The sequence below is a fragment of the Hydra vulgaris genome, chromosome 04 (genome assembly GCF_038396675.1).
Source record: "Hydra vulgaris chromosome 04, alternate assembly HydraT2T_AEP".
NCBI lineage: Eukaryota > Metazoa > Cnidaria > Hydrozoa > Anthoathecata > Hydridae > Hydra > Hydra vulgaris.
This window is the reverse complement of record NC_088923.1, coordinates 21740001-21757910: the sequence shown is the minus strand read 5'-3', so window position 1 is coordinate 21757910 and position 17910 is coordinate 21740001. Positions and strand designations below refer to the sequence as shown.

General features: G+C 28.3%; 1 protein-coding gene across 1 annotated transcript; it reads right to left on the bottom strand.

Annotated features, from left to right (window-relative positions):
• Positions 1–8061: 8061 nt before the first annotated feature.
• On the bottom strand, positions 8062–8982 carry LOC124818203 (adrenocorticotropic hormone receptor-like). The gene has a single exon (XM_065795000.1). The coding sequence runs from the start codon at positions 8980–8982 to the stop codon at positions 8062–8064; it is 921 nt and encodes a 306-aa protein (XP_065651072.1).
• Positions 8983–17910: the final 8928 nt, after the last annotated feature.

Sequence of the window (17910 nt, the reverse complement as noted above, 5' to 3'; positions counted from 1 at the left end):
AAAAATATGACCGCTATAAAAAAAGAAATAGTCAGATAATCTCATAAGATACAGTAGTAATACTAGTAGTAATAATAGTAGTAATAGACGAAATAATAAAAAGAAAAGTAATTTTCAAATACCATTTTTTTAAAAATTCTAGACGCCTTTTATTCTCTTCTCCCAAGACTAAAATAAAAATGGAGAGAAAAATGCCCCAGCTTTTTTGAGCGCACTATTAAGGGGCTCAGCGGAAAAGTGGTCTAAGCCACAATTACTTCAATTTTTGTAAACTAGAAAAGACTTTAAGGATCTTTTTAAAAATAACAGGAAAAAGTATGACTATTAGAAGGATAGTATCTATTATAAAGACAGGTGAAAAAATACACTGGTATATCTACAAAAAAAATTAGGACACTATACTACTGTGTTCTGTAAAAATAAAAAGGTTAGGCAACTTTGCTTCTTTAAATTTTTGACAATACTGTTAATGGAGCTGGTTAGGCTAAACGGGTGTTTTGTCTATGACTTGATAATAATTCTTTTATATATGTAAGATGCACTAATTTATGTCTTCGTCACAAGAATCATCAGTTAAACCCAAATCAGTTGCCTCCTCGTCACCTTTAAGAGCAAGATAATAGGGATAATGGACAGGCGGTATGAATTGTGTCAGCTCACAAAGATCACTTAGCTTTTCTTTTGTGAGTTTTCTACCATTGGGGTACAAGGGATCAAGATCAACATTGATAGCACCAGATGATCGTCCACGATTTCGCAATGTTACGTCCTGCAACATGAATGTGTCACTTTCTAAATGTGTTCGCTTCATTTGAAATATCGTGGGGATCCTTTTTCCAATTTTATCCAGCATATCTTTAGTCATGAAATTTTTTGCCATTTTTATTTCATTTTGTACTGAGAAATTCGTGGTCTCCATTTTTCTTACAATAAATTTTGGGGCCCTCTTCTTTGCATTTCTAATAAGGTCTACCCAATGATCTGGAACTAATATTTGGTCCTTTATTTTTTTGACTTTTTCAATCACAGCAAAGTTCCGGTCGCAATAGGAAATTTTATGCCCAGGTGAAAAAATTTCTGTTCAATGGTTTTCAGAGATTTTTGCAAAATATATTCTAAGTAAGACACATTTTTATATTACAATTTTGCCCACCATATCTATTGCTATACAATATTAAATGGGCTACAGTTTCTGGTATCGAAAAACATGCTCGAGGATACACGAACCTATCTCTTAAGTACCTCTGGATACTTGTTCCTCATTCCATACATACATAAATCCTGTCTTTAAGTTTTCATTATGAATTCCAAGATTGTAAGTCCACATTTGCTTTTTATAGTAGGCTATTCCTGTACTAAGCACTGGTGTCGGTAGAGTTTTTTGTAAGTCGAAAACTAATACCCTCTCGTTTAGATTTGTATATGCATCTAGTGTATCTTCTTTTATTTCTTCTTTTGCCTTTACAGCCATCTATTGATGAATGATAACGTTCTTCCTAATAGTGTTCTTTTCTTTGCCTTCTAAAAGAAACTTTATTTTATTGTTAAATAGATCACTTTTTGACATGTATCTGATTGCGGATGGTGAAAATGTAAATTGAATTTTGTATCGAGTATGTGTCGAAATACAAAAGTAATTGCAATTAATACAAACTTGTCGAATTTGCAATTAATACAAAATTTACAAAAAATACAGAAATAATTGCAAACATATTTCTCGTACATGGTCAACATTCATAAAGTTAGAGGCAAATAATTTCTGTTCTGGTTGTCTTTTCGGCTATAGTGGGATTGGTACGTTGAAAATAAGCGAATAATTCTTTAAAGATATTTTATTTCTTCATCACTACTTTTATTTTTAGGAGCCAATTTACCTTTGCGGTCTTCGATAGGTATACCGTCTACTTTTTACCTTGCTAAACTATTTGTTATTGTCCGGTCAGGGATTTGCAATGTGTCTTTGAAGTAAGTTTTTCAAATCTATTTAACATTTCCACATGCATCAGTTAGTTTATAGGTACGACTACTTACCCTACGGGTGTTATTTGATGCAGTATACGTCCTGTGTTTTTCTTTTACAGCGATAGAGCCTATTACAAAGGTGTTTTTTAAATCCCAGTTCATGGTATATGTTAAAAAAAATTTGATTAGGGCGAGCATCTATTATTTTACTGCTGCACTCTAGATTGCAACCACAATCTATGTTAATAAAAATCTTAGGTTCAACTACTTTGCCCTTTGTTGTAACATATTCTTCCCGTGTTAATCTTTTCTGTTTCAGAATATTTCATTTGTGTAGTTCTGTATGGGCAACTTGCTTACGGCTATGTCTGTCTGTCTTCTGCAATGAAAATGTTAAGTAAAAATTATCTTCTAATAAGAAAAGAATTCCTAACACAACAAACTAAATGACCCTGGCTAGTCTAATGCTAGGCCAAACACCAATGTAAACAATCGGTCCAAGACCATAACAATAGGGACTAAAAAACTCCTTGTATAAGCCTATTTATTTTTAATATTAAATACCATTAACTCCTATTATTATAGATATAGGTCTTGCGTTTTCTTTAACATATTGATCCCCAATACTTGAATCTGCAATAAATAAGTACATGTCAGTTTTGAAAAAACTAGAAGAGAAAAATCTGCCTAAACAAAATTGAGGCTAGAAACTACATTTATCATTGTATGATAAAGTCAATGAAAAGTATATCTTGATGTTGCATTAACTACATAGATAGCTTTGCTAACATCATTCTCTAAAGAAGGCTTGTTATCTGCATCGGAATCATAACAATCACTTTTCATTAGAAAGTTTCCAAAATCTGATCTGTTCAATTTTGCCACGTTGTTTGTGGGATAGGCAACCTTTCCACAATTCAAACTTTGTTTTTCTGTTAAAGTAAATACGATTATAGTTAGCAGCACTGTTAGGAGGGTTTTGGGGTTCGGCACTTTTTGCACAACAAACTAAATACTCGATGTATTGTTGGCAGTGGTTATCCGGTAAATTTGAAAAATGTGGGTTAAACCACTTTTTCGCTGAGCCCCTCAATTTGTCGTGCGACGTTTCCCAAAAACAATAATGCAGAGAATAAACTATATTTCAAAATTTTTAACAAATCAAAGATATTAAAAACTACGGATAAAGGTCCTAAAATTAATCAATATGGAATCCAGACTTTTAAAATAATCAGTTCCGAAATTTTAAGAGACAAAGACCAACTATAAGCCATAAAGCAATATATTTTACTAAAACAAAGTATATTTTAAAACTTTTTTAAAACTTTAAAATACGTTCTGTTTTAGTAGAATATATTGAAATGTCTTACAGAAAGCGGCTTTTGATTAAAAAAAGAAACCATATATGTTATATATAACATTTTTTTCTTACTAATGCAATAATTTTTATAAATATGGTAGATGAAAGGTCAATACCCATTTTTGAAAATATGCTTTTACTGTGAAACCAGAGCTTTAGCCATTATGAGGTCACAAAAATTGCGCTAATTGGCTTGAACTCCGATTTTGAGTTGGACCTTCCCTTTATTTTACCTAAGTATGTTTCTTTATTTAATTACTGTACTTGTTGAAGATTTATAATAATATTAATAAAAAATTATGAGATACTTGTGCTTTAGGTAAAAATGAAAATCAAAAATAACAAAAAAAATCAAGCTTTTTGCACATTTGAAGCATGATAATTAAACAGTCCAAATTGTTTACTATATTTTATATCTTAAGTTTACCTATTTTATCATTTTTAGTTCAATAAACAATAATAAAATAAAATACCCATTGAAAAGTATGTCATTCGTTTTGTTTTTTTCAAACTTTAAATGCTTCTGACTTCATTTAGTCGATATTCCTAAAATAATTGTCAGGATTTAAAGTCCAATATCTTGAGAACAAATAAATATTTTTTCAATGCTTTTTTTAAACTTATCTTCCAGTAGGAATAGCCTCAACATACTGAAATTATTTTCAAAAAAGTCTGAGCTTTGCCTGATTTTTACAGAAAGTTGCACTTGATAGAGTAAAACAAATAATGAAATCGAGGATAATATTTAAGAAATGAAATCAAGAATGATAGTTAAGAAACAGTTTATTCTTTTAATTTTAATTAAATATCAATGATGTTTTATAGATACTTAAATAAATATTGTTCATATTGTAGAGAAACTTTTTTACTCTGCTATAACTTTTTACTCCGGTCAAAAATTTTTTTACTCCGGTCAAGAATCTTTTTACTCCGGTCAAGAATCTTTTTACAAAATTAAATTTGCTATCTCCGGTAAAAAGTTATGCGTTAAAAATGGGATTTAACGTTTATTGTTAACTTGGTAAATTTGGGTTTTGATGAATCTAATTATAGTTATCCAACTATAGATATTCACATTTTAGTCATAGATGGACATGTAATACATGTTTTCTATCAGACCTTACTTACTTGCATCAAAAACAAAATCTTGACGACTTGCTTATCAACTCATTTGTTACTCAGTCTGCAGCCACTAGATATCGGTGTTTTTTTGTCGAAAGAGCACAAATTACTTTAACAATTAAATAAAGTGTTAAAATTCAGCTGTCTATGAAAAAAGTATTTTAGTTATAAATGACAACCCAGTGGGCACAGGACCTAAATAAGACGTCTTTTGAACGTTCAAAAGACGTCCAAAACGTTCAAAAGACGTTCAAAACACGTCTTTTTTACATCTTGCGCCCACTGGGAACTTCAGCAACAGTTCTTAATTTATGGTAATGTTTATAACGATGCATCAGCAATCCAAAACCCGATTATGTTTGCTGATGACACATCTTTCATTTTCAAACAATGACATGAAGCAACTTTATTCCGAAATGAATATTGAACTAGGAAATGCTAATAAATGATTAAAGGTTAATAAACTTTCACTCAATGTAGGTAAAACAAAATAATCTTTATTACATAAAAATGACAAGAAAAAAACCTTCCTTTTAGTTTAGCCGACCTCATTTAAAATGATGCACTCAAAAAAATAATCCCATAATATTCTATTAATAAAAATTTTCATGATTTTTATTAATAAATATTTTGGTTTACCTATATTCAATAATAAATTAGTAAAATAATTAGTTTGCTAATCCGAAATTAATACTAATAATTATTTATAAATAGAAAAAAACTGTTCTTAACTAAACATGTAATGAGGGTACTAACAATAACTACCACAATAACATTAATTAAAATTTTAGTAGTAACAATGACAACAAAAATAAAAAAATAATAGGCTAGTACTATTGCTCTTGACATATAAAGAACTTTTTGATAAAATTGGCCATGCTAGTCTTCTCCAAAACCTTGCTTCTTTTTGGGTATCTGAGAATTTTTTTAAATTATAAATATTTTTTTTTCTAATTGAAGAAATAAAGTTATCCTCGATAAACAACACTAATACTAGATTAAGATTAAAACGAATAATTTTACGTCTAAAACGGATTTCTTTGCTAATGACGCTTGCTTTGTTAAAAATTTATTAATTTTTGATTGCTTAAATCAGACAGCCGATTTTTTTTAATACGAATTTTCTCTTTTTACGAACACTACCATTTTTTTTTTAAACAAACTTTCTCTCAATCAGACTGAAACCAACCACTAACTAAGATTGAAGTCAACAGAAAACAAAAAAATGAGTTTAAGCAGCTTGGCGTGGTTAGAGGGATTGCTTCATAACCTATTGTAATGTTTAAAATCTCTTTTTTGTTTTCGTTTAACTTCAAACTTAGATAGTGGTTCAAGGGTTGGGGTCAAATAAATATTTGTATTTGTATTTGGTAAAAATGGGCTAAATTGGCGTATTTGTATTCTTTGAATATATTTGATTTGAATTTGTATTTGGAAATCTAGAATTAACGTGTTTGTGCTTGTATTTGATCAAACGTATTTGACCCCAACCCTGATTGTTGCTTGCAGTCTTGTTGAGATGTCAAGATGAAAAAACAGCGTTTGTTTGCGCATACTGTAACATAAAATTTTCAATACAAACTCTTTACGAGCAAAAACACATTTAGGTACAAACTTTGCAAAATACTCAAAGAAAGTAAAAAAAAAGATTTGCAACTTTTGTTTTGAAGTTTCCTAAAACTAAACGTGGAATATTAATATTATGAACTTTTTTTTGTGTGTGATGTTGAAAATGGCTATTGTAGGTTTCTTGCTTTTTTTTCTTTGCAACTATTGTCATACTTGTTAAAAATAATTTTATTTTTGTTAAGGAATAATTTAACTTATGCGATGTTTAGTTTGTCAGGAAAGCCTGTCTAGTTTGCTTTATAAAGAGTCTTATTAACTTAGTTTAACAAAAAATGGTGTTTTTAAGGATAAAAGTCCCTAAGAATGGTTTTCCGCTTAAACACTTCATTGTATTAGCTGAAATATTCCATTTCGAGCTAACTTTCAATAGCCACTATATAGTTAAAACTGTACGTTGTCATTCAAATATGTTAGGCCAGGGAAATTATTTTTGAGACGATGACATGCTAAACATGTCATCTTCTCAAAATAATCTCCTCTTAATGACAATATTGATATTTACATTATGTGGAAAGGACGAGGGTACAGTTTTTTCTATTGCATATTGTATTTTTAGGTCAGAATTAATATAAAAGATATACCCTATTATAAAATAAACTTATTTTAATAATGAAAAATAGTTAACATTATTTTATTAAAATAAGTTTATATGTTGTGTTAATTGATAGTTTATGAAACATAATTTTTTTTTTTACTTTTGAAATCTTTTGAAATCTAAATAATAAGACTTTGTCAAAATTCTGTACTCTTTGACGTTCCATATTTTAGGTCCTCAATATACTACTTCTGAAAAGTAATTACTGAGAAAACTTATAAATGTTATTACTGTGATAACTTATAAGTGTTATTACTGAGACAACTTATAAGTGTTGTATACATTCGATCTTAGTAGATAAGAAATTCGGATAAGCGCCCTAAAAATGCTCTCGAATAGACTTTGAATTCATTTAAAATTTTTTTTATGAATAATAATAATTGTTATTCTAAATTATCATTATAAATATCATTATTTTATTAATGTGCGCTTTTACACACTTCGTTTTTTTATACGAAAAATAACTTTTTTTTATGGCGCTTAACCGTAGCATTGCCAGACTTTGGTCCTCGATACGCTATTCAACATTCTTTTTGACGTTTTATATTTTAGATCCTGGATGTGCTTACACAACATTCTGAATGTTTACAATACGTTTCTGTTTATAGTAAATTATTCTGTTAGCGTTTTTTGTAGGCTATAAATATATTGAAGTTTTGATAGTTAATGAAACAGTAAATTATTAAAACAGATTTTGTAATTTTTGAATGGATATATCTTATTTAGGGAAGCCATAACAAATTAGCACCAACTATCGTCTGTATACTACTGTATCTTCCGAAGAGGCTTGATGACATTTTGTTATTTACTTGCTTCAGTTAGATTGTAAAAAATATAAACCAAAACTTTAAATTATAAATGAAAACATTCTAAAATGTATTCATCAAAGTAAGTATTAATAACAAAATGTTATTGTAAATATATATAATTATAAATTATTTGTTTGTTTTAAAAATCGTTCCCCTAAAAGAGTATTAAAGAAAAGATTAAAAATTTAACTATTCATCAGGCTATTATTTTGCTCTTTTCTGAGAATGAAAAGTTTGAGCATTGAAATTTATATTAATTTTTGGTGTTTTATTATGACGATAAAAAAATTTATTGTTCTTTTGCTTCTAAAACTTGCATTAGCATTAAAAGTTTGACGTTTTTTATATAAAAATATAACTATACTACTGAGCAATACTTCTCACCAAGTAAACACGCAATAATTTTGCGTGTATATATATATATATATATATATATATATATATATATATATATATATATATATATATATATATATATATATATATATATATATATATACTTCTATCCTTAATCAAATTTCATTTTGATAACGGTTTCTTTGATTTATAAAAAAGAAAGAAAAGTAAAAAGTCTGGTTTGTTTATTATACTGATAAATTTTCTTTTTTTACTGATGATAGTTGATAGATGTACTTCAAAGAAATATTTTTTCCAACATGACTTTTAGATACCTTAACACTTTTAACAGATGATGTTTTTCTGCCAAATAATACATTTAACTTTTTTTTAAAAGCTAATCTAACTTGAGGAGAAGCAAATATATACACAAATGCATCAGTCCAAACTGATATAGGAAAACTTATTCTCTTATATAAGGCTATATGAGATATAATCTTCGAATTATTTAAATCTTCGCTTTTAAGAATTAATGCTAAAAGTACTTCAGGTATTGCCACTAAGACAATAAATATTAGTAGTATGCTACTTGATACTAATGAGCCCTTAAATATGCTTCTTTGATGGGAACAAAGACTTTTTTGCCTACGAATAAGTACAACGGCATATGTATAGAAAAATGCAAAACAAGTAATTATTATTACATCATAACACGCAGCAATATAAATTTGAATATATGATTGATTTTTGTAAACTTCAATTAAAATTCCGCTTAACCCAGAAATACTCCATATAGTTGTTGTTAAAATGATAGATTTCCCTTTCGTCCAGTAGGCCGCGTACTTTATGTTTAGTTTTATATGTAAGTATCTGTCGAACACCAACCAAAATGTGATGTAATAGTATCCCGTACCAAGAACACTTTTAAGTTCATCATAAATCTGCAAAATACGTTTAACACGCAGTCTATCATCAAGTGTTTTAGTGAATTCTTCAATTTGGAAACATATACTTAAACAAGTGTTTATTAAACAAAGTTGAATTAGTATGCATCGCTGAGTTGAATCAAACCCATTTTTGAACATAAGTAAAACAAATAATCCAGCTCCACTGGAAATTAATCCAATGTTACAATTAGTTAAGATTGCAATCTTCCATTTTTCATCCATTTTACTTTAAAAATGCCGCGTGAGAATCAAATTTTCATAAGCCAAAGTGATATTGTCTTTTATTCTTATTGGATTTTATCATTTTTCGTTAATTCTTTTTTCTTTATTTTCTAATTAAAAAAAAGATAACTTTTAAATAAACTTATTATTTTATTCTCTTTAAACGTTTGTTTAAATAGAACAAATGAATGATACAAAAACAAAGCACCTGATATTGCTGATTTTACCAATACTGATAAAAAGACTTCATAAAACAATTAGCCGCCTTCTAGCTGTTTTAAATAACCCACTAACACCACGCGTCTGAATAAACTGATTTCCACGATTTCAATATTATTTATAATTTAACGCAATTTGTAAAGTTTTATCTAGATCGGAGGATCTTTTATCAGGACTTCTTGTTAGGAAAAAGATAAAGATTTTAATAGCACTCATCGAAAATAGTCTGTCAAAAATGTTAACAACTGTTTGCCGTAAATAATCATTCGGTTTAAATCCAAAGGAATTACAAACAAACCCCTGTACCAGTGTTTTTTACTATATAATAATAAAAAAACATCGATTATTTTTCATATAACACTTTTCATCTTTATATTAAACTTATAAAATAAATGCAAAAGGAATTTTTTTGTAAAGATTGTTTAATATATGCTCACACTCCTTAGGTGTTTTTTTTTTATCTTTTTATATTAACGTTTTTAAAAATCTGTTATCGTAAAAACAACCTCAATTCTTTTTGTGGTTGTTACAGTCTTATCACAGAGCAACACAGAAGAGCATTTAACTAGAAAGTTCACGCCAGCTTCCTTTCCAATATCGATTAAATGGCTAGAGCAGGCGTCGCTTTAATTTTATCAATTTCTTATTTAAAAACCTTTTGAGTTTCACCTTTCTCCAAAACAAGAAATCCTAAACTTAAAACTACACCAATATTAAACATGTTTCAATATTAAACCTGTTTCAAAGTTACTACTATAAAGCATTCATAATAACTAATTTTATCGAAACAAAAATTCTGCAAAATCTTGGGTTAACACTGTGAATCATGAAAAACCTTACAAAAAAGCAAACTTTGTATGAAAAATTCATTAAATTTGTAAAAACTATAAACGCTTTTTTTTTGAAACAATTTTAACGCAGTTTTACTATTGTTGCCAATTATCAAAATACAAAAACAATATAAACAAACTTGGAGCGTAATGAAAGATCTTTTAGATAAATAAAATACGAACATTACATATTTCCCACAAAAGCTCATTATAAACGACTGTGATATTATCAATAACTCTTTAATTGCTAATTCATTTAACCATGCTTTTGCCAACACAGGCCCAAGTTTGTCATCAAAAATAAAAAAATAGAAATAGTTTGGATGGCCAACCACTAATATTACATCATAGACAAACAATCAAAATCAAAATAACAGAACCATAATTATTTATTGTTGAACACATACTATAACCAAGGTCTTGAAGTTGATGTAAGCATTAATGTAGAAATTTAATCAATACCTCATTTAAAAATTCCACTTTTGAATTTCATTTTTATATAAAACGAGGATTTTAAGTTTGTAAAGGTGATATCAATCTTTAAGGGGGAAAATGATAATAGTGTCCCCAATTATAGACTAAACTATCTTGCTTTTCTACGCAAATCAAACTGCACACTACCATGTTTTTCAAAGTTATTAGAGAACATTATGTATAAAAGGTTGTTTAACTTTTTAAATACCAAAAGTATTCTGATCAGGCAACTTTTCATCTCGTTCGATCTCGTTTCAAACTTTTTAATCTTGTTTCGACAATCGCTACACTTTATAAACAAAATAAAAAGCTATAATATCAATCATTTTAACATTAACAGATTCAATGTCAAATAGAAAGCAATTAATTTCTTATAATAGTGAAAAAACTAAAAATATTAATAAAACTTGTAGGGTTTCTCAAAGATCTGTTTTAGGGCCACTCTTATCTCTATCTGACTATTATTAATAATGGTAATTCTTTTACTGAGTTAGACACAATTTTATTTGCTGATAATACAATAAAACACCCATAATAATTGAAGTATGTTGTTTAAATCAGTAAACAAGTTGCTCTTAAGTCTTACTAATGATTTAGTGCAAACAAACATTCACTATATCTAACTTTCTGAAAATGATATTTCTTGGTTCACTTTTTTACGAAAGTTTAACGTGGAGGGATTTTATACATTATCTTGTACAAAATCGCAAAGAACATCAGTCTACATTTACCTTTTTTAAATCCAATTGGCTTAAAGTTTTTTTAAAAAAATACATTTTTCATTCATTTGCTATCATCTTATCTACGCCAACAATGCTTGGTGCAGTACAATTTTAAAAAATTTAAAAAACTCTTTATTAAAAAGAGTTTGCATCAAGAATCCAACGCGGACCGTTTTATGCATTCCCAAACATTATTTAGTGAAGTCAAGTATAATGAATGAATCTATAAAAAATTGTTACCATCTTTTTAATACTTACTTTTAAACTGTTACTTGAAAATCTAGTTACGTATTTGGTTTTTTTCTGATTAGCCTGTTAAAAGTTTTAAAAGTATTGTTTTTTATTAACTTAAAAACTTATTTTGGAACTAATGAGTTTTAAACTTCTAATATGGGACCAAATGTATGGGATAAAATATTAAAGAACTTCAAACTCTTGCTTAAATCCCCCACTTTTTTTCTAAAGAGTTTTTTTTTTTTTTTTTAGAAATTTCGAGATATAGAGGAGTTTTTTTAGAAATTGACGATTGAGCCCCTCCACTTCGAAACCCGTGTCGTCGGCCTTGTTTTAAAGATGATATCATTAGTTATTGTTTCATCCTTATTATATAAAAATTTATTATATATTAATCTCTGCCATGAATTCAATATATTTCAAGGTATACACTGCTTTAAAATGAAAAGCTTCATGATAATGCATATTTGCTTGCATGTTTTTTAATAATATAAACTTTTGTTATACTAAATATTTTACCAATTTATTCTAAATTTTTCTTTTTATTAATCAATATTAAAAAGTAAAAAGGTTTTAAAAATTAATTAACATGATTACAATCTTTTTTTATATAAATACGATAAAACTTTTGGTAAAGTCTTAACAATGTTTTATATTATATATAGTTCTGGTTCTTTTGTTGTTATACATTTACGGTGGAGATTAAAAGGCTTGACAACTTAATTTATACAGCTTTTTTTTATAAAGAATACGTTTGAAATACTACATTGTTTTAATTAGCGAATACGATAATAGTTTTATGTTAAAAAAAGTATTGAATAATTATTTTCTTTAAAAGTAAATAAAATAAAAATATTTACTTAAAAGTTTAAAATATAAAACAACATTTTTTAGCTAACGTTTAAGCACATTGCACCTATAAAGCAAATACCATAAAGATTAATAACAACAAAAAAGGTTAAAAGGTTTAAGGAAAGTTTTTTTTAAATTGTAATACAGCTGGAATGATTATAATAACAAATCAATAATAATGTAAAAATCAATCATTCAAATCAGCGTATATGCTCTGCATACATAATGGTTTTTAGTGTGTATGCGTATATGCTCTGCATACAATGGTTTTTAGCGTGTAAAAATAGATAACGTACAAAACTAACATTAGTAAAACAAATTACAATTTTTTTATGAAATTAAAAATTTTTCCAAGTTAAATTAAACATTTAAATAATTAAATTGATCTCGTGTACCGGATCAGCGTCATCAAATTAGTAATTTTTTGTCAGGGTGACCAACTGAACTGATTTTATAGGGATAGTCCCAATTTTTTAAAATCTCGCGTCCCGATATTGAAAATAATTTATTTATTTTTGAAATTCAAAAACTAAGTGTAAAAAATGTCCAATTTTGACCAATAATAAGTTTTAACTAATAAATAAAGTTTAGAGACCTATAAAAAATTTTAATAATTTTGAGCAGCAGTAGCTCAGTGGTTAGCTCCCTTGTTTCAGAAGCTAGAGATTCGTGGTGCAGCCCCACCTCTGGGCAAGTTTTATAACATTTGTAAAGAATGAGGCGTAAGCTTCCTTTCAAATGCTTTTCCGCGGTGCCCTGTGATGATTCTTGGGGCACCTAAAATAAAGTGAAAATAAAAAAGTCGAAACCAATTTACAAAACTTCAAAAGTCTGTCAAAATTAACAATTTTATTCATCTCTAAGATGGCTCTTTAATCATTTTTTATTTTTAACTTGTACTCTGCCATTAAATAATTAATTTAAAAAAATTTAGTTATCTTTAACAGGTTCCGTCAAGCATAAGAAAAAATTTTAAATGAGCATTTATTTTTATTATGGACCTCTTCTAAGTGACGGTTGAATTTCTCATAAATAGTGTTAAAGTTCGAGCACAATTGAATTTATATTCGAAAATTCGAGCGTATTTGAGCATTCGAGCAAAATTTAAAAGATGAGTTTTACAATATTCCATATTTGAATATACTAAACATTATTATTATACTACTCAGTGAGACGAATCCAGGAGTTTTTGGTAAGGATAGGGGGATATTTAGATATTTTTGTATTTTGCACCACCTTAGCACCTCCTGAAAAAAAAAGGCCCTTTATTTCTAAGATATTTAAAGACTTTCAGACTCTGGTTCCAGGGGGGATGCATCCTTCCCCTCTGGATCCATCACTGATACTACTATATTATAAAAAAAAAATAAGTCTCACTACAAAAATTGTTTTTTCTGAAATAAGTAAATCACTTATCTGAGCTCAGTTATATTATAGTTATAAAATTCAATAATGATGCTATTATAATTGTATCAATAAACAACGTTGATACTGAATTTTAATTCGATAATTTTTTTTGTTTTTTTCAAATTTACTTTTCAATTTTACTTTCAATTTTTTTTTTTAATTTTTCTTTCAAAAATTAACTTAAATTTTTTCGTTACGTTAATCTTAAGTTTTGTATTAAATTTTAAATTGTAACAGTCAAATGAAATTTAAAATTTAATTTTTAAAAGTTTAATTATTAGGCAAACCGTTTTTGTTTTTTTATTTATAACTTGCTTTAGGACTAATCATTAACTTTCATAATCCGACAAAGAATAGGTAAAAGCACGGCCGTCAAAGCAAGGACGGTCCTGGGTAAAAGAATAAATGGACAAAGAATGGGTAAATAAAAAATTTTAATTTGACTAGAAAAATGAATTTGACTTTTGAATAAATATTTTAGTAATATGGCTAAAGAAGAAATAAGTAACTCAAAGAAAAGGAAAAGAATTCGATTTTATTAAAGAAGTAAAAGACGACGACGCAAAAGAGTTTTGTAAAAAATGCTCATCAAAATTTTTTTGAATTCTTATGGCGGTAGAAATTTTCAAAATGTTCCTGTGGCGGACTGGCTCACCAGGATTTATGAAAATTTCCCGCTGAACTAGAGTGAAAACTAATAACATGTGTGTCAGTGGGCTGGTGTGAAAACATAAGATAAATGTTTTTTCCTCGATAAAATTTTGACAATCATTTTTCAAAGATCTTTAAAAAAATTGCGGAGTATTTGCGAGAATTTGAAAATGAGCATGAAAAAAAGAAAAAATAATCTCTCAATGAAAATGAGAAACAAACATCTCTGCAAGAAAGAGCAGAAATTTTAGGACTAGCAGAGGTGCCAAACGCTGAAATTTAAGATCTTTCTAATGAACCTCTGAGTGATGTGTCTTATAATATGAAAAAGACTAACAAAAAAAAGCTAAAGTATGATACAAAGACAATCGTTAAGTTACTCAGTGGAGAGGAAAGCTGTCTTTGTTGTATAGCATATCATAAATTCAAAACTTGAAACAACAGGTTTTTCATTTAGTTCATAAATATATACCTATCAACTTAAAAAGGAACATGAGGTACTATTAGTCTACCGAAAATGTGTAGAAACCTACCTGATGCAAGTTAAAGGCCAAACATTATTAACATCATCAGAATACTATATGCAAATTTGAAAGTCCGAAATAATTGAAAAGTAAAATGTTTTACAACGTGTTGTTGATGCTATAATTTTTATTGGAAAAAGTGGGCTAAATTACAGATCTCACAAACATGATAGTGCTTATTTACTTTATACTCAACTTAAATGTAATAATCATGAAACTTCTTTAGAATTGCTATGATATTTAAATAATATCATAAGCCAACTTTTTAATCGTGAATTTACAGCCGCGCTCGGAGCTATTCCAATTCATATATTTTTGAAATTTATTATATTTTGAAATATCAAGATATAATCCATCATTTGATATTTCAAAATATAGCAACTACATGTTTTTTGATCCAAGCCACTGCTTCACAGACTTCGCAGTGTGGAATGGTGCTGAATCATGTTGAAAAATTGTGCACTGATGAATAATCATGAAATTGATTAGAGATTCATCCAAAACGTTGAGGTACTTTTTTGAATTGATAGTTTCTTTTTGGGCAAAAAGTATAAATCTCCGAGGCCATAAGCAGAAAAACAACCCCACACCATTGCAGAACGTGAATGCTTCACAGCTTTGCATGTGTATTTAGGATTGGTAGGATTAGAACTAGTAGGTCGACGAACAAAAAGCTTAACATCAGAGAACTGACGAAACATGGACTCATCACTGAACATCACCTGTGTCTACTGTTCTTCTGTCCAATCTTGATGCTTCTTGCAGAACTCAATGCGCTTTTTTCTCATCTTTTCAGTTACTAATGGCTTCTTAAATGGCCTTCGTGCAGGTAAATTTAATTCCGCAGAAAGTCTGTAACGGATTGTACGCTTTGAGACATTAGAAAGTGTTGGTATGCTGTTCTGTAGGTCGCCAAAGGTTATTGAAGGATTCATCTTGACCATTGTTACCATCCTGAGGTCAGTACGCTGTGAAGTGACTCTAGGACGTCCAGACCTCTTTTTAGGAGACAGGGGGATAAACTGCTTTACAACACGCCAAATTGTAGTGCGTTTAACCATGTAAATTGTTGCAATGAGACATACCACTTTTAGCAAGACGTTGAATGCATACTTTTTCTTCTTTACTAAGCTGCCGAATCTTAGCCATGATTTTCACTGAATTAACTGTTTAAGCTACAAAATTGTCTTTATAAATGTATTTATACCTAAAGATAAAAATATAAAATAATAACACTGAGCCTACTGGCGTAGAAACATTGATTTGTGTAAAATTGTGCCTTGTTGCAAGACTTTTTGCCAGCACTGTATATAACCCCTGGTGACAAAAATTTGGCACAAAATAAACACAGACAGTAATAGTACAACTAAAAGTTTAATGATCAAAAAATATTGTACAGAATATTAAACAATATATTAGTTTTTTATTTTCGGGACAGCAATAATGATTTCTCGCCATTACGACGTACGGCATCAACTTTTTTGTATACATGTTCACACATGTCTTGTGCAAGATTTTTATCAACTTTTTTTAAACAAGAATGGATTTTTTTTTGCAGCTGGTCTTCACGTTCAGCTTACCAATTGTTTTCATACACGTAGCCTTTAAGGATTGACCAGAAATCCTCAATTGGTTGTAATTCTGGGACACATGCTGGATTATCAAATTTTGTTACATAAATATATTTTTCTCATCGAGGTAATTGGTCACACTTCTAGCATAATGTGAAGAGGCCAAGTCAGGCCAGAATACATAATTACCATCACTGTGATGTTTGTTGATAAAAGGAATCAATCGTTTGATGATGCAATCATTTTTGTACACTGTTTGGTTAATTGCCAGTCTCGCAGGAACAATAAATGGTTTCGAGATTCCATGAGGGGATATGGTAATCCACACAAGAATTTTTTTTTCAAATTTGCTTTTGCGCTTATATTTTACATTTTTTGGTGCATTTTTTGCGTCATCTGAGTAAAATCCAACATTCGAATTTTTATTTGTATGTTTAAATGTAAAATAAGACTCATCGTCAATGATAAAGTCGCGGTTTCTGAATTTGCGACAAATTCTTCCACACTTCAGTAGCAACTGCTTTAACTGTTTCTCAGTGCGATCAGGGATTTGTTTTTTCTTAAAATAAAAAATGTTTGTTTTGTTTTTTATTGTTTTTACAATGTAGGAATGATCACACTTGAATTTATTTGCAATTTTTCTTGTTGAAGTTCCAGACCGGTTGTTCAAAAGACCTTTCAGGCGATTGATGTTCCCAGCAGTCATAATTTTTGGTTTTCTGCCTGATCCAGGCTTACGAGACTTTGGCTCATTGTTCTTCCACTTTGCCATATAAAGTTTAATGGTTCTTTTGGGGTGATTAGAGGCAACAAAATACTCTACGGTGCTCTTCGTTTTAGCGTTAAGATACAAATTACAATAGTTGTACACTTGTTCAATTAATGTAGTCGACTTCATTTTTGGATAACTTTTTTATTAATTAATCTAAGTAAACAAAACTTTCAGTAAAAGATAAGTAACACTTTATAAACAAAATAACTAAAAAATTAACACTGGATAACTAAAAATTCAATAAGTTTTAGCTTATCAAAGATTGTGGCAAATTTTTGTCACCAGTGGTTATATATATATATATATATATATATATATATATATATATATATATATATATATATATATATATATATATATATATATATATATATATATATATATATATATATATATATATATATATATATATATATATGTATATATATATACATATATATACATATGTATATATATATATATATATATATATATGTATATGTATATATATATGTATATGTATATATATATGTATATATATATATATATATATATATATATATATATATATATATATATATATATATATATATATATATATATATATATATATATATATTTATATATCTACCAGAGCGTATATAGATTAGCAAATGCTTACTAGTTTTGCTTATCTTTATAACATACGGCTTT